This window comes from Musca autumnalis, unplaced genomic scaffold, assembly GCF_047663935.1.
Source record: "Musca autumnalis isolate F117 unplaced genomic scaffold, ASM4766393v1 scaffold_3, whole genome shotgun sequence".
NCBI classification, from domain to species: Eukaryota; Metazoa; Arthropoda; class Insecta; order Diptera; family Muscidae; genus Musca; species Musca autumnalis.
This window is the reverse complement of record NW_027411866.1, coordinates 253,475,205-253,494,241: the sequence shown is the minus strand read 5'-3', so window position 1 is coordinate 253,494,241 and position 19,037 is coordinate 253,475,205. Positions and strand designations below refer to the sequence as shown.

Sequence of the window (19,037 nt, the reverse complement as noted above, 5' to 3'; positions counted from 1 at the left end):
TCCTTGCAAATTGTGGTTTTGGCAATTTGGAACTTAATTCGATTTAAGGATTATTTTTTTGTAAAGACAGAATTTAAAGGTCCCGATTAAGTGTGAAAACCGTAGAGAAATTTCACTCTTAAGTGCTCCTAGAAAAAAATCTATTCCCGAATACTAACAAATCAACTCCGAGAATGTGTGAACATCTACTAGAGCAGGGTCAGGCACCATACTTTTCTATTGCATACTTTACGGGGTGGCATTGTGTGAGTGCATGCTTCTTCAATGGGTTGAATTGTGTGTGTGGAGAGAGCAACGGTAAATGAGCGCACACGGGCGCCAAATCGCCTGACGCTGTACTAGAGGACGAACAATTCGGAACCGTGGAACTACAGACGCCATATTAACAGAACAGTCAATAGAGTACAATAAAGGGCATTCGACAGCGTCAGATGGGAAGAAATTTGGTAAGTACTAAGGAAAACGTGTGCCATTGATAATCTTCAAATAAGAATAAGAACTTTTTGTAAACAGTGGCCCCCCCATATAGGAGTTTAAAGGCAATGCAAAACAGTACAGTGGTGACCAATACGTTTGCAACAAAATTGAGTGTTGAGAAAAATTTCTTTAAAATATTTTTTAATGTGAAATTAGGTAGGAGGGAGGAGCATGAACATAGGCCAGAAATGCAAATTTCTTCACATTTTAGTTTTCCATTTAATAAAATTCAGTTATATCGTTTATTAGCAAAAGTCAGAAGTCAGTGTGAGTAATACTGATCTATGTATATATTGACGTAAAACGGGGGGTTTCATTGGAAATTCGGTGGTCTATAAACATGAAAAGTTTTAGAAAGCTCATCAGATGATAATTTAATTTACATTCAATATACCTACATTTCGGGAAGAGCACAGGCTTCCCAATAAAAGAAAATGTTTCAACACATGTAGTGCTCGCTACATTACATTATGGATATCTCCTAAATTTATGAAAAAGTGTTTTATAATGGATTTATATGCTAAAACATTATCAGCAGTTCGAAGAAACAATAATTCTATCAAAAATTCACTCAAAAGACTATAAAACACTGTAGTTATAATATAATGTTAATGGGCTTTGGCGAACACAAAATGTGTTGAAACAATTTCCTTTATTGGGAAGCGTCTGCTCTTCCCGGAAATGTCTATATATTAAATGTGTGCGGAAAATGATCATCCGATGAGCTTTCTAAAACTTTTCAAGTTTATAGACCCCCGAATTACCAATGATACCGCCCGTTATAACGTCAATAAATCAGTATTACCCTGATAAAGGTCCAGCCCCTACGCTCACATGTTTTCCGAGACCCAGTCTTCTTACTTTTGTTAATAAACGATATAACTGCACTCTGAATTTTATTAAATGGAAAACTGAAATTTGAAGAAAATTCCGTTATTTCCGAATTTTCTGACTCTTGGACCCATGTTCATGCTTCTCCCCTATGACCTGCTACCCCACCGATGAAGTACGTATGACTGATGTCAGTTTTTAAATTCTACTCACTTTTAAACATCCCAAAACAAGCGCAAATGACTTGAATCACATAACAAAATTATATTTTAAAAAATATTGAAGATTTTTACCTGCGATTTGGTCCATAATTTACACGTCCTAATATATCTACCAGATATAGATCAGGTTCGAATATGGACTATATGTTTCCCCTCCTTCGGGTACCGCACACACAAAACTTCGGATAAGTTCACTTTAATACCAGCTCTCAAGTCACTTCCATTTTTGTTGAAGCAACATGCATTCGCTGCCTCCATTACGACGGTAAAATTATTTTCGATTGCAAATCCATACTTCTTGAGAAAACAGACCGAAAGGTGTAAAAAACCCCTATGGCACCATATGTAGTGGCTGGAGAGCACGAACTGATCAACCGATTTGGTCCAAATTTTGGCCTTCGTCATATTTTGTCCAAACTTAATTTCAGTGCGGAGATAGGCAATACCGGTCCACAACTTTCGGTATTTCGATATCTCTTGAACGGGCTGAGGGTGTATCTCTGGCGACTGATACTTTTTTATTTGTTTTTGTATGTGTCCACGTCTCGTATGAGTTTGTCAGTGTAGGTTCATACGAGAATTTGTATAGTTTTCCGTCGATTCTTTACTATTCTTTGGTTGACATTTTTGTCTGGTGTTTCATCGTCGCTAATTATTACGCCGAGGTATTTAAATTCTTGAACTTGTTTTAGCTGTGTTTGGTCTAACGTTATTGAGTGGTTTCGTGGTTGTCTTGCAATGAGCATAATTTCCGTTATGGACTTGCTTATACGTAGGTTTCGTATGTCCAATGCGAGTGTGGTTATCCGAAATGTGTTCATTCTCCACAGACCTAAGTATATTCAAATTTTTCTGAAGATCTTCCTCTAGCTTGCCAAGAGCACAAGATCTTCAGCGTATGCGAGTGTGGTTATCCGAACTGGGTTCATTAACCAGTAACCTAAGTGTAATTCAGTTCAATTTATTTAACTTGTAATTCAAAGCCACCTGGCCCTTCAGAGCAAATTCTTTAATTTTTTTAAGAGTGTCGTCCATTAGGTTGATGAATAGACGTGGGCTCATGGAGTGTGGTTATCCGAACTGGGTTCATTAACCAGTGTCCCAAATGTAAAGGTTTAAATTTACTTTTCAGTTCAGTTCAATTTATTTAACTTGTAATTCAAAGCCACCTGGCCCTTTAGAGCAATTTTTTTAATTTGGGTGATGAAAAGGCATGGGCTCAATATGTCGGATTGTTTAACACTGATATTGTTTAGGAATTCTCTTGATTTTGAATTGCTTACTCTAACATAATTTCTACAGTTTATATATACAGTGGTGACCAATACATTTGCAACAAAATTGAGTGTTTTAGAAAAATGACATTAAAATATTTTTTTGAAAGTGAAATTAGGTTTTTCTTTTTGGATTCATTTATAGTTTAATTCTTCAAACATAAGAAAATAAAAAGTTTTGACTCTATATATAAAAAATTATGAAAAATATGCACAACATATACAACTGAACCAAGAGTTATCGTGCGCACAATGTTTCCGAACATTTTTGAACTTTTGTGGGGGAGGTACCTGAAGGAGTGGACCGATATGGCTTATCTTCGAACGTAAACTAAGTTTGGACAAATATTGGCAGAATTTTGGACCGAATCGGCAGACCCTTCGAGAGTTATACTGCGCTCCAACCACTACACACGGTGTTATAGGTTTTTTGCACCGTTCAGGCTATTTTCTCCGGAAGTATGGACTTGCCCCTGATGAAACTTGTATCGTCGTATGGAGGGCAGTGATTACAAGCTGTTACAACAAAAATCAAAGCGATTCGAGAGCAGGTCCTAAACTGGACTTTTCCGAAATGCTGTGTGAGAGGTACCCAAAGGAGTGAACCGATTGAGTACATATTGAAACCTAATCTAAGTCTGACAGAAATTTCACGATGTGCAAAGTATGGACCAAATCGGTTACTACCTTCAAGAGTAATATTCAACATTTTCGAACTTTTGTGGGGGAGGTACCGGAACGAGTGGACCGATATAATCCATCTTCGAACTTAAACTAAGTTTGGACAAAATATTACCAAAGCCAAATTTTGCAGTTTGGATATCAAGCCTTTGAATGACCGAATTGAGTAACAACAATTGTATAGTTTGGCTATGTGGCAAGAATGCCAACAAGTCATGCTTCCTGATGGAAGTAAGATGCAAAGGTGAGAAATAACTAAATGTTCATTTAGGAAAAAAAACGTAAATTCAGCGAATGCAAAAAATATGTCCAGAGATAGAGACAGATGGAAAGAAACCCCTTTAGAAAATACTTCACATGAGAGATAGAGAGGCTTGGATTAGGTAAGTAAGAATTAAAGTGAATCTCTGCCAATCGTGACAGGGATATGGATGGGTGGAATGAACGCGACTCCAAAGAAAACTTGTAATGCCAAATTAAAGTTAATTCGGTTGGAAAATGTAACTAAAATATTCTAATAATTAAAATGACTTCGTGCTTACCAATCCTCTTGCGTACTTGATTTCTTTGGAAATTTGGCTAAAACCCTATGGAGGCTACACCAAAATATTGTCTATGTCAACAAATTTTGGTGCAGATTTTTTTTTACAGCTGTGAAAAAAACCTTCAAAATATATGAAATCAATGGGTGCCGTTATACGGTGGCAAATGTGGCAATTTTTAATGAGGAGATTTGGGTATCATAGGGAACTCGAGGAAAATGGCAGCAATAAATATGCAAGGACCCGAACAACTGCACCAAAGGATGCGTAGTTTCTGGAAAACGATAGATTGGAGCGCCACCACTTAGGACAGGCTACAGCAGACCAATCATCTATCTGTCGTAATCAGATAGATCACATAAGTTCAGAAACCAAGAGCTCTTCAGGATCAAACACAAAGAACTATGTCTACAAAAACTTTCAAAACAACACCTCGATTTGCGTTGTTTCGAGTTACGTTAACAAAAAAAAAAAAAAAATAAATAAATAAAAAATAATAGATATTTTTATCGGGCTTTTTCGGGTCAGGTTAATTGAATGAAAATAAACGAATTTATTTTATGTTTTGCCCAACGTTTCGTTGGTGAGTTTCCAACTTTTTCAAGAGCTTCTTTTCTTTAATTTTTAAATGCTTCGCATTATTGTTTATTTCTTCTTATAGAATTGCGATTATTTAGAAACGGTTCTGTGATTTAGCTTAAGTTTAACTGTGATTTATATTTTTTGATTAATTTATTAATTATTAAATTAAATGTTGTGGAGTCCCGTTTTTTAATAATAGGAAGAAATAAACAATAATGCATAGCATTTAAAAATTAAATAAAATTCTTCAAACATGGCAACACTATGGATCCCACTGTATCTCTTTTTAATATTTGCATTGGAGACTTTGCTCCAGTAAACGTATCGATTTGTACGTTATGCCAGTCAGTGGAGCTCTTCTTAACATCAATCGCTTCTCTTTGAATTTGTCATAGAGGAGGGAAAGAGTATATGTTGTTGTTGTTTTCTAGATTTGTTGAAATATTCAACCTCTTCATTGTTTACATAGCACATTTTTTAACTGGAGACAAGTATTCGGGCCCCAAAGTTCAGCGCATAAGTTGGTTGGTCGGTTAAATGACCGTCCGACGTCCGACCGGACAGCGGATACATGTAGTGTACTTCTCTATTAAGCTGTTCGTTCAAGAGGCATTGTTGAGGTTTTGGCTGTCCGAAAAAGTCTTTCTTTTTTCATGTTTTTTTTTTGTTTGTTTTTATTATTGTTTTATTTACATGGATCATTGATGAAAAGAAAGAAAGAACAACGCAAATGAAAGAATGTATGAATGAATGGATGGTTGACGCTCTGACTCTTGATGGGATGGCTGGTATGGATATTTGATTTTTTGTGAAAACAAAAAAGTTTTAAATATGTGTGAATTTTTAATGAATGTTAATTTAATCAGAATGTAGGCATTTCATCGCGGTTTGTTTTCGGGGTTAATAGGTGTTTAGTTTGTTTGAAAAAAGTAAAAAAAGTGAACAAGAAAATAAATAATTGTATGTAATTTGTTCAGTTTCCCACTATGTTTTTACGGATTAAAACATTTGATACAGCTCATTGATATAATGTTCCAGTATGTTTATGATACTAGGATTGAGAATTTGTAAAAAAATAATAAAAATACGAGGCGAGGGCAAAAAATTTTGAAATTGAGTTTGCTCATTGGCTGTTTTAGATAGTTGTGGTTTCAAAAAGAAACTGAACTTTTGTTGAAGATGTACCTGAAGGAGTGAGTCGACATAGTCCCCATTGGAACTTGGATTGGATCTAAGTTTGAGATTCACTCATTTGGATAGATATCGCGCCTATTTAGTTCGTCGCCATAGGATTTTTTTTTAGAGATTTCGGACCATTATGTCAAAAATCACGAACTTTCCCACGAAAAACATTATTTCCATGAAAACATGACCACAGGAATTGTAAGCAATCAAGTGCAAGGGAAAGGTCGAATGTTCATCGGCTACAACATCCTGCAACTGCAAATGAATTCAGTGCGGATTTGAATACGAAACTTAGTAAATACCACACAACACCTTGTTAATATCATCCAACGGATGAACGGCAATACATGTTAGGGACTATGACATGGATTATGTTGCTACATGCTGCGTAAACACTCCGAGGGAAGATCGAGGAAATAGTGAATTTCATGAGTCGGATGAATAGCAAGGTCGCGGCGGTACAAGAAACCAAGCTCAATAACAATTGCAGCTTACAGCGTTGTGATGGCTACAACGTACGTACGTACCAGCCTGTGTATGGGTGTAGCAGTCAGGTGTGGAACTGCCGATGTGGAGCTGCGCAACGTATACATCCCTCCGATAAATAGCTGTACTCCAGTTTATAGGCTCAACATTGGCCCGCTTATGCCTTAGGCTTGAGGACTTTAACGTTCAATATGAGTTGTGGCATTCGTTCCTCCAAAATAACCAGAGGGGTACAGCCCTGGCTGAGCAAATTGATAGCTCTACGTTTTGCATGGTCAATGAGGACGCCCATACCAGAATTAGGGGATAATGTCACAGTTCGGCAGACATAACAATCTGGTCACATAGTCTGACAAATGACGTCAGCTGGCAACCCGTCGTTTCTCTTGAGTCAGACCATATCCCCATAATTGTCGCTATCATCAGACCCCGCCCGATTTCGTCACCTCTGAACGCAGCACATTAATCAATCCTCCTCAACGTCAGAAATAGCTATCCAGTTGATGATCACCAACTCAGCATTGGTTCTTTAAGCACCACAGCACAACAACGGCGTGCACGCCATCTCCATAGAAATTTGTTGAGGACTCAAACAGAACAACCCGTGCGGACAGTGTGTGTGGCCTTCGAATTATCTAAAGCCAAGTTTGAAACGTTGGATAATGATTTATATGTGTGGACGTCAGTCGGAAATTGAATTCAGGAACAAGAAATCCAAGCCCCGTAGAGTGAAACAGGTAGTTCCCCAAGGTGGGGTCATATCTCCGGAACTGTTTAATCTCTATATCTATCGAGACGGCATTGAGATCGTAACGTATACGGATGATTGATCCTGGCGTCAGGTACCTTCACTGATGTCATTTGGGAAGAATATGGAAATTTCCCTCACTAAATCTACGGTCATTCTCTTCACCACATGGACTGCAGAGGTGAGAACGGAGCTGAATGTCATTGTCGAATTCCGACCACAAACTATCCCAAGATTTTAGAGGTCACATTCACTTGTTAATGTCGTCCGCGCATGCCACAGATATTTGTAGGAACAAGGTCCTCAAGTCCCTTGTCGGCAACACTTGGGGTGCAGATAAAGAAACATTGTTGATCTCGTTGGAAAAATATTCAAACCTGTCAGAATGTCTCCCTGAGAATTGCAACAGGGTGCCTCCTTATGTCTTCAGTTGACCATGTACATGAGGGGACAACGATTTTTCCAGTACAGCTGCACAATGGCATGCTTTCGTTACAGTACTTGTCGGGTGTTACCGAAAGAGCCATCCTAATCACCATATGGTGGATAGGACCCAGGCATACCAGGAAGGATATTTATGATCTAGAAAGAGAGGTCCAACGTTACATGAGGGAACCTCCACTTCAACAAGGCTATCAAGCAGGTTTAAATAGCATTCACATAGATGCCTAAAAAACAAACAACGTATGAATGCGGTTCTCAGGGCGCAAATGCTTTCAGCAAAGTATGGAATCTATCGCAAAGCGGCATACACTGAGCCACCGGTCCTAATTACATTGTAATAAGGAAAAAAGTTCCTCTGCTTTGTGAATATTTATAAAATAACCCATTATTTTTTACCTTCTGCTAATGCCAAAAGAGCTATATTACATTATATTGTAATTAGTTCGATCATGAATATAAACTCCCCGTGAGTTTTGTCCCTCTGTCGTTGTAACTTAAAGGAGAGAGTGCAAAAACTCATGAGGGGTTGATATTCATGATCGGATTGAATGTGTTTACTGAGTTATATGGCTCCCAAGTTTTTGTAAAGTTTTCATATGTTTTTGTAAAACTGACCAATTATGCAGATATACCTCGTCTGCACTTAACCGGATTAAGCCAGTGGGTTTGGGTTAAAATGTCAATTCCATAGCGTAAACGTCAAATAAATCCTCATACAGAAGGTTTACCAGGCAAAAAGTTCCAGTGCAAATGCCGTTTTACATACATCTACCTCTATTATAGCTCCATGCCATCTGACGTAATACGCCGTAACAGTGTTGTATTTTGCATAATTTCTCAAGAAAATCTGGTAATGTTTGGTTTACATTTGCCAAATCCACTCGTTTTCAACTGTCAAATCCTTTGCGTATACGTCAAATGAAAATTTTTCATTTGACATTTAAGCAATGGAATTGACAGTTCAAATCAACTGGATTCCGTAAATGTAAACTTACTATAAGGTAGTTTAATATCACAGATAACCTAAAGCCATGTTTACATTAAGCCTTTTTTCCAGGTTAATCTTTATTATGAAGATTTATTTGATGTATGTCCATGAAATTGTTCAAAAATCAATTCATAAAAAATAAGAACTGTGCAATGATGGCATCCTCGAGGATATCTACATATTTGACAGAAATGATTATCGGTCACTGGATCATTAACAAATCTATTCTATTAGTATACGCCATGGAATTGACATTTAATTGGATTTCATAAAAAACGTAGGTGTTGAAATTTAAACCCAACATTGAACTTTCAAAAAGAAGGCGGTAAAGAAAAACACAGTTTGTTTTTAATTTCTCTTAAACAAATTTATATTTTTTGTTTTAATTTTTTACAAATACTAAATACTGTATGTACAACTTATTTGACAATTTCGACGTTTTATGTATAAAAAAATAGTTTACTTTTATTTCGAAGTGATATTTCTAGCTAATATCTCTTTCTTTCGCTATGTGACTACAATTAGTTTTTTCTCTTTTGGTTGGTTGTGGTCTGATGGAGAATTTCTTCAACCAAACCGCAATTACAAATCTCAGATTACAATTTATAACAGAAACACAAAAAAGATTACAATAAGAGGAAAGAAAGAAAGGAAATGAGTGTATGTGTATTATGTGATGTTGTTGTTGTTGCTTATGGCATTAATTCAAAGAAAGAACGGATGAAGAGGAGAACCAAAAAAGAGTATTTTACCGTTATCAGTGCTTTGTTATTTTGTTTCCTTTTCTCGGTGTGTGAGTGTTGCATTGTGATGGATGAACGATGTCTAGATATTTTGTATTGCATACTTTAGGGGATTAAATTACAAAATTGGTATCTTATTTCTAACAAAAAATAGAATGACTTATGAAAATGCTTTTGCTTTGTATTTTTTTATAGAGTAGCGCTATTTACACAATAGAAATAGTTAAAGAAAAACTTGGTTTTACATTTACAAATGCTTTCTTTTTTCTTTGTTTTATAACAAAATAAGGCAAATAAAAGGAAGATAAAATAAAATGAAACTAGGTTGACATTTTATGCAGAAAAAAAAAATAAAATAAAAGATAAACAAAACAAAATAATTATAATAATTTACTTAAATTACAAAATTTCTATTTGGGATGGGGGTGGGATATTTTAGGGTGGGTGGTTATTTTGCATAATGAAAAAAAAAAACTAAAAATTAATAGTCATGTTTTGTTTTGTTTACAAACTAATTGCTTTTCGTTTAACTTTTTAGATTTAAATAAGACTTAAATACCTATACGAAAATTGGTTAAAATCACAAGCCTGTTTTTTGTTTTTAATTTCAAAAAAATAAAAATTGGTTTTAAATTATTATATTATATAATAATTATTATTTTAGTTTTTAAACTAATTATAATGGATGTATGCCGTCTCGTTGTTTGGTGGGGGATATGTTGTTGTAAATTATTTAGAACATGGAAGAAATCGAACAAAATAAAAAACTCGACCAAATTATTAATAAAAATTAAAAATATGGTATTTACACATATTACAAAAAAAAAAAAAAACAAATTTATATATGTATATAACATGTAAAGTACCAACATTTTCGACCAGAATATAATATTGACCAATATTTTCATTTTTACTATTTTAATTCACCAAATTTTAATTTTTTTAGCAAATTATAAAATGTTGACCAAAATTAAAAATAAATAATTTTTGTTAACGATTTAAAAATATAACTAAGAGTTTATTTTTTGTCAAAATGTAAAATTTGTACCAAAATAGTATGTTTTGAGCAAAATATACAATTTTTACCAAAATATACAATTTTGATCAAAATATACAATTTTAATCAAAACATATGTACAATTTTGACCAAAATATACAGTTTTGACCAAAATATACCATGTTGACCAAAATATAAAATAAACAATTTTGACCAAAATATACAATTTTGACCCAAATATACAATTTTGACTAAAATATACAATTTTGACCAAATATACAATTTTGACCAAAATATACAATTTGGATCAAAATATACAATTTTAATAAAAATATAAAATTTTGACCAAAATATACCATATTGACCAAAATAAAAATATAAAATTTTGACCAAAATATACAATGTTGTTATACAGTTTTGACAAAAATACACAATTTTGACCAAAATATACAATTTTGACCAAAATACACAATTTTGACCAAAATGTAAAATTTTGACCAAAATAAACAATTTTGACCAAAATATACAATTTTGACCAAAATATACAATTTTGACCAAAATATAAAATGTTGATCAAACTATAAAATTTTTTCCAAAATAAACAATTTTGACCAAAATATAAAATTTTGACCAAAATATAAAGTTTTGACCAAATATAAAATTTTAACCAAAATAAACAATTTTGAACAAAATATACAATTTTTACCAAAATATACTATTTTGAACAAAATATACAATTTTTACCAAAATACAATTTTGACCAAAATATACAGTTTTGACCAAAATATAAAATTTTGACCAAAATATACAATTTTGACCAAAATATAAAATTTTGACCAAAATATAAAATGTTGATAAAAATATAAAATTTTAACGAAAATAAACAATTTTGACCAAAATATAAAATTTTGACCCAAATATACAATTTTGACCAAAATATACATGTTTGAACAAAATATAAAATTTTTACCAAAATACAATTTCGACAAATATATAAAATTTTGACCAAAATATACTATTTTGAACAAAATATACAATTTTTATAATATAAAATTTTGATCAAAATATAAAATTTTGACCAAAATAAATAATTTTGACCAAAATATAAAATTTTAACCCAAATATATACCATGTTGACCAAAATATAAAATTTTAACAAAAATAAACAATTTTGACCAAAATTTAAAATTTTAACCCAAATATACAATCTTGACCAAAATATAAATTTTTGAACAAAATTTGATCAAAATATACAATTTTGACCAAAATGTAAAATTTTGACCAAAATATAAAATTTTGACCAAAATATACAATTTTGACCAAAATATAAAATTTTGACCAAAATATAAAATGTTGACCAAAATATACAATTTTTGACCAACATATAAAATGTTGATAAAAATATAAAATTTTAACGAAAATAAACAATTTTGACCAAAATATAAAATTTTGACCCAAATATACAATTTTGACCAAAATATACATGTTTGAACAAAATATAAAATTTTTACCAAAATACAATTTTGACAAAAATATACAATTTTGACCAAAATATATAATTTTGACCCAAATATAAAATTTTGACCAAAATATACTATTTTGAACAAAATATACAATTTTTACCAAAATACAATTTTGACCAAAATATAAAATTTTGACCAAAATATAAAATTTTGACCAAAATATAAAATGTTGATCAAAATATAAAATTTTGATCAAAATATAAAATTTTGACCAAAATAATAATTTTGACCAAAATAATAATTTTGACCAAAATATAAAATTTTGACCAAAATATAAAATTTTAACCAAAATAAACAATTTTGACCAAAATTTAAAATTTTGACCCAAATATACAATCTTGACCAAAATATAAATTTTTGAACAAATATAAATATAAAATTTTGAACAAAATTTTTACCAAAATGCAATTTTGACAAAAATATACTGTTTTGACCAAAATATAAAATTTTGAACAAAATATACAATTTTTACCAAAATGGACAATTTGGACCAAAATATGCAATGTTGATAAAAATATACAATTTTGACCAAAATGTACAAATTTGACCAAAATATTCAATTTTTACCAAAATACACAATTTTGACTAAAATTTAAAATGTTTACCAAAATATAAAATTTTGACCAAAATATACAATTTTGATCAAAATATACAATTTTGACCAAAATATACAATTTTGATCAAAATATACAATTTTGATCAAAATATACAATTTTGATCAAAATATACAATTTTGACCAAAATATACAGTTTTGACCAAAACATTCCATGTTGACCAAAATATAAAATTTTAACCAAAATAAACAATTTTGACAAAAATGTACAATTTTGACCAAAATATACATTGTTGATAAAAATATACAATTTTGACCAAAATGTACAAATTTGACCAAAATATACAATTTTGACCAAAATATAAAATTTTGACCAAAATATACAATTTTGACCAAAATATAAAGTTTTGACACAAATGTACAATGTTGACAAAAATATAAATTTTTTAACGAAAATATAAAATTTATATCAAAATTTGTTATTTTAGATCACAATTAAAATTTTTGTTTTCTTAAATTAAAAAAAAAATAGTATTTTAATAGAAAATCAATAAGGCAACAAATGGAAATATGTCTAATTTGGTCCATGGATTTTTAGTTATGATCCGAAATATTTTCTAAACATTTTAAATTTCAACAGAAAAAAATTTTTTTGAATTACATGTTAATATTTTTATTTGGTCTGCAAATTCAAAATTTTCGACCAAATATTTTATCAACGTTTTAAATTTCAAACGTGTTAAATTTAATAATAAATATATACCAAAATGTAAATATACTTTTAAGCTAAATTGCAATTTTTAATAAACTTTAATTTCAATCAAAATTTAAATTGATTTAAAAATTTCAAAGTTTTACAAATAAATATTTTGGCCAAAACGAAAGTTTCAAGCACTATTAAGATGTTAAAATGATGTATTTCTAACTTTTTGGAAAATTGCAATTCCGACCAAATTTGTTTTTACAAATTCTACAAAAATTAATAAATTGGCAATCTAAACAAAATATTCAATTTGGGCCAAATTGTTAAATTCAACCAAGAACAAAATTAAAAATAAGAATAATAATAAATTTCCTTCTAATTTTTGACAAAATCTTTAAATACGACCAAAATTAAAGTTCTTTCTCATCGAATAGCCAAACATTAAAATAAATATTTACACCAACATGAAAGCTTTAACCAAAATTAAGATGCTAAAATTATTGATTTCCAATTTTTTCGAAAATAGAAATTCCGACCAAATTTACCAAATTTTTAATTTCGTCCAAAATTGATTTTTTTCGATTTCTACAGAAGTTAAAATTAAATAAATTGGTAATTTAAACAACAACTTTAACTTTAATATCGGCCAAATCTTTAAATTGGACAAAAAGTAAAATTTTAATCTTTAAATACGACCAAAATTGAAGTTCTTTCTCATCGAATAGCCAAACAGTAAAATATATATTTCAACCAAAATGATAGCTTTAACCAAAATTAAGATGCTAAAATTATTGATTTCCAATTTTTTTGAAAATTTCAATTCCGACCAAATTTTTTATTTCGGCCAAAATTGATTTTTCCGAATTCTACAAAAATTAAAAATAAATAAATTGGTAATTTAAACAACTACTTTAACTTTAATATCGGCCAAATGTTAAATTGGACAAAATTTTGCCAGCATTTAAATTCTGTTCAAAAATTAAAATTTTTTCCAATTTTTTTGACAAAATATTGCCCATGAAGCTCTTTAACCTTTTTAACATTTACAACAACTATCCCCTCTCAGTTTTTTTAAAAGGAACAAATCACTTAAACCTATGACTGGTCACCTTGCGTAGGTTCCGTTTACCTTCCACGACGAGGCAGCATACACCATTTAACAGTCGATATAAAAAATCTAAAACAACTGGCCACCATAGTGCTTGCTTGCATCCTTAGGAATCTGCATACTGTATAACATCATCGATTTGAACCGTTTCATTACTACCACCCGAATGATTAGAACCCGAATCATTCGATGGTAACGCGGTGGCACCACGCATATCCAATTCAATATCATCACTACGTTGTCCTACGGCTGCTGCAATAGCTATGGAGGGATTTTTCAATAATTGTTTATGTCTTATATCGGGAGCTGTATATTGGGGTGGTGCTACTAAATGCTTGTTACGTGGCTTGGCAATGGGATTAAAATTACCATTGTCTTGTAAATTTTGGGCCATGCGTCTTACATTCGACAGGGTTCCCGAGGACGATGAGGAGGGTGTGGGTGAGGTAGGACCCGTTGTTCTTTGTTGTGTATTGTGTTGTGACAAAACGTCTGGCAGTTGTCTGTGTTGATGGCTGTACTGGGTACGCATGGGTGTGGCATATGGCCTATAGGGACTTTGATATGTGCTGGCAGCGCCGCCGGCCATGGGTCGATTAAGGGGTTGTGTTACAGCATAGGGTGTGGTTAGATTTGAGTCTGAAACAAAAACGGGGGAAAACAAAAATTAATTTTGTTATTAAAGTTTGGGGTTGTGGAGGTGCTTGTGTTAGGTAGGAGAAAGGGGGGATTACTGGGGTATTAGCAGCAAACTATGGGGGAAATGTTTGTTAGGAGAGAGGAATTGGGAGAATTTTTGGGATTTATCAATAAAACATTAAATTATCAATGGCAAAGTGGGAAAATTGTGCTGAGCGATTTTAAGGAAGTGAATTTCATGGAAACCCGTTGGATTTTTAAATCGGGAATTATGAGAATGAAGCAAAAAAGTTGGTTTCAGGAACAATTAAAGTTTCGGGAAAAAACTGGGATTTTTGAAACTGAAATTTTGGGAAGCAAAAATATATTGTTGAGTAGAAATTTGAAGGAAAATTTGCGGAGCAGTTAATTTTGAGTGATTCTATTCGCTTGATTTCAGATCAAAAACATTTGAATTTGGAAATTTGCAATGTATACCAAAATTGAAATTTTTAATAAATTCACTAACTAAATAAATGTTGATTTAAATTTTTGAGAAAAAAAAAAAAAGATTTCTATATATATTTCAACCAAAAAGTGTATTTTCGACCAAAAATTTAAATTCGACCAAAATAACATTTTCTAGTTGGTCCAAATTTTGGTTTTAGTTGAATGCAGGCTAAAAATGTATATAAAAATTATTTTTATGTTTACAGGCGAATTTCAACCAATTTTTCATTTCGACCAAAATTGTTAATTTCGACCAAAATCAAATTTTTGAAAAAATGGATTTTTGCAAAATTTTGGCTAACAAAAATTAAATTTAAGTTATAAAAATATATTAAAAACATTTATGGGTTAAAAACACCCATTAAAATTTCAATAAACCACATGGAAACATGGAAATGTGCAATTTATATCAAAATTCTAATTGAAATTTTTTATTTAAATTTAAAAATAAAAGATATGTTTGGGTTTTCTAACCAATATTTTCAATTTCGACCAAAAATTTAAATTCAATCAAACCAAAATTTTTACCCAAAATGTGTGGTTAAAAATTTTTGGCTAGAAGAATGCATTCGAACATGGGAGTTTTCTTTATGAAAACATGCACCACTAATTGACTTTAAGTTTAATATTTACAATTTTGACCAAATTTTCAATTTAGAGCAAAACTGAATCTTTATATTTAAATTTAAAAGGTAAAGTTAAAAAGAATTTAGGTTTTCACATTCAAGTTTTCTATCCCAAAGTTTACAAAAAAAAAAAAAAAAATAAAATAAAATAAAAATAAATAAATAAATGGTTGAATTTCAAATTTTGGTCGAAATTAAAAATTTGGCCTAAATCCATTTTGGTCAAAATTTTGGATTTTTTTGTGGACCAAAAATTTAAATTCGACCAAAACCGAAACCAGAATGGAGAGTTACACCAAACTTTTAATTTCGACCAAAATTGTAAATTTTTATTTAAATTTAAAGTTAAAAGTAAAATATTTGGTTTTGGATTATTCAACCAACAGTTTTAATGTCGACCAAAAATTTAAATTCAACTAATCCAAAATTTTGACCAAAATGGATATAGACCAAATTTTTAATTTCAAATAAAATTTAAAATTCAACCAAAATTTTTTTGTAAAATTTGGGATAGAAAACATGAATGTGAATACCAAAATTCTTTTTATTAAAAAATGTGTAAAATTTAAATTCAACTAACTCAAAATTTTGACCAAAATGGATTTAGACCAAATTTTTAATTTCGACCAAAATTTGAAATTCAACCAACATTTCTTATGTCGACCCAAAATTGAAATTCGATCAAAACCGAAACCAGAATGGGGTTACATCAAACTTTTAATTTCGACCAAAATTGTAAATTTTTATTTAAATTTAAAGTTAAAAATAAAATATTTGATTTTGGATTTTTCAACCAACAGTTTTAATGTCGACCAAAAATTTAAATTCAACTAACCCAAAATTTTGACCAAAATGGGTTTAGACCAAATTTTTAATTTCGACCAAAATTTGAAATTCAACCAACATTTCTTATGTCGACCAAAAATTTAAATTCGACCAAAACCGAAACCAGAATGGAATTACACCAAACTTTTAATTTCGACCAAAATTGTAAATTTTTATTTAAATTTAAGTTGAAAATAAAATATTTGATTTTGGATTTTTCAACCAACAGTTTTAATATCGACCAAAAATTTAAATTCAACTAACCCAAAATTTTGACCAAAATGGATTTAGAACAAATTTTTAATTTCGACCAAAATTTGAAATTCAAACAAAAAATATTTAAACAAAATGCTGTTTTTCAAAATTTTGGGATAGAAAAACATGAATTGGAATACCGAAGTTATTTTTATAAAGAAAGTGTTTTTATCCGTATTATGGAAATTTTATATATCAAATCTGAAGATTTAAGGGGAAATTTGGAATTTGTGTACTATACAGGGGATATTTGTTATTTATGTGAAAAAGCTTTAAAATCTTTAATGCAAAGCTAATTAAATGCAAAAAATTTACCTTTATTTTAATATTTACAATTTAGACCAAAATTTTTAATTTAGACCAAAACTGAAACTTTTTATTTAAATTTAAAAGTGATTTTTTTTTTGATTTGTCAACCAACATTTCTTATATCGACCAAAAATTTAAATTCGACCAAAACCGAAACCGGAATGGAGTTACACCAAACTTTTAATTTCGGCCAAAATTGTAAATTTTTATTTAAATTTAAAGTTGAAAATAAAATATTTGATTTTGGATTTTTCAACCAACAGTTTTATTGTCAACCAAAAATTTAAATTCAACTAACCCAAAATTTTGACCAAAATGGATTTTGACCAAATTTTTAATTTCGACCAAAATTTGAAATTCACCCAAAAATAATTTTTAAACAAAATTTTTATGCAAAGCTAATTAAATGCAAAATTTGAACTTTAGTGGAAAATCGGGAATTTTTGGTGACCGATATAAAGTTTCAATAATTACGTTTTTATCGTAAACATGAAGTTTTAAGATTTTAAATTAAATGTTGGATTTTGGGGATAAATGAGGGATTTTTTGTTAAACAATTTGAGAACAAATGTAAACCTTATTCTAATAATTACGTAATAATTTATAATATTTTGGTTTTCAAATTAAAATTTTTGAAATCAGAAAAAAAATCCGGCGATAAAAAAATTTATCATATTGACGAAATTCGATAAAATTATTTGATCACAAAGTAAAAATACAACTGATATAAAAAATCGATAAATATTTTAGTCAATATGTGAAATATATATTGACTAAAATATGTATCGATTTTTTATATTGAACTGATAAAATGGAATATGTGAAATATTTTGATAAATATTTTTGTCAATATGTGAAATATTTTATCAGTTGTATTTTTACTTTTTGATCAAATAATTTTATCGAATTTTGTCAATATGACAATTTTTTATCGCCGGAAAATCGATAAATTTTTGATTGAATCTTTGAATTTTTTTATCAAATGGCTAAAATTTTTTTCTGTGTAAAGTGTATATCAAGTTCAAAATATATCCGCAGTGTGAAGGTATATATTCTGCTTTCAATGTAAGTTTCAACTTACAGTAAGCTTTATAGAAGGGTTAATTTAAGGTATTACAGTGGTTGTACCAATGATTCCGATTTCTCTCCCCCTCTCTCAATCTGTACTGTGATAACATGCAATAATATTACTGGTGATCATGAGGTCTTAGATCGCCAGCATTCTACTAAATTACATCAAAGAGCTACAATTGTCTACACGGTCTAACTACAATTTGTCTATACATTCTACGCCTTCTTAGCACATAAAGCTTGTGATCTATAATACGTTTAATTTAAGATGGTAGTTTTTAGGAAATAATAAAAAGGTTTTCACCTTTACAATGAACGAAAGCTTTTTATGGTTCGTTAATTACAATATAAGCTTTATGGTTTTAAAAGCTATTATACCCACCATGAAATGGTTTGAAAAGCTTGTAATCTATTATACTACGACTAATTTAAGATGAAAGCTTTCATATTGTGAAAAGCTTAAAATTCTATACTACGAAATAAGTTATAATGAAAGCTTTATGGATGTTTAAAAAGTTCATGAAAACTACATACTATGATTAAGATGTAATAACAGCTAATTTAGGGTGAAAGCTTTCAGTTTGTAAAAAGCTCGTGATTCTGTACTACAATAAAGTTACAATGAAAGCTTTAAGATTTTTAAAAGTTCATGAAATAAACTACGATTAAGGCACGATAAACGTTTTCATGATTTGAAAATCTCATCGTCTACACTGCGATGAAGTTACTACGAAAG

The 19,037-nt window shown here is 30.3% G+C and overlaps 2 protein-coding genes across 3 annotated transcripts in view; one reads left to right on the top strand and one right to left on the bottom strand.

The window, feature by feature from the left end:
* Positions 1-19,037, top strand: part of LOC141399356 (E3 ubiquitin-protein ligase highwire-like) — a 183,264-nt gene that overhangs the window by 40,254 nt on the left and 123,973 nt on the right. The window lies entirely within an intron of this gene.
* The window catches only part of be (ben), a 58,832-nt gene continuing 53,301 nt past the window's right edge, over positions 13,507-19,037 (bottom strand). For both annotated transcript variants that reach the window (XM_073977935.1, XM_073977936.1), the window contains exon 7: positions 13,507-14,726. In XM_073977935.1, the coding sequence (XP_073834036.1) occupies positions 14,194-14,726 (533 nt within the window). In that variant the 3' untranslated portion in view covers positions 13,507-14,193. The remainder of the gene's footprint in view (positions 14,727-19,037) is intronic.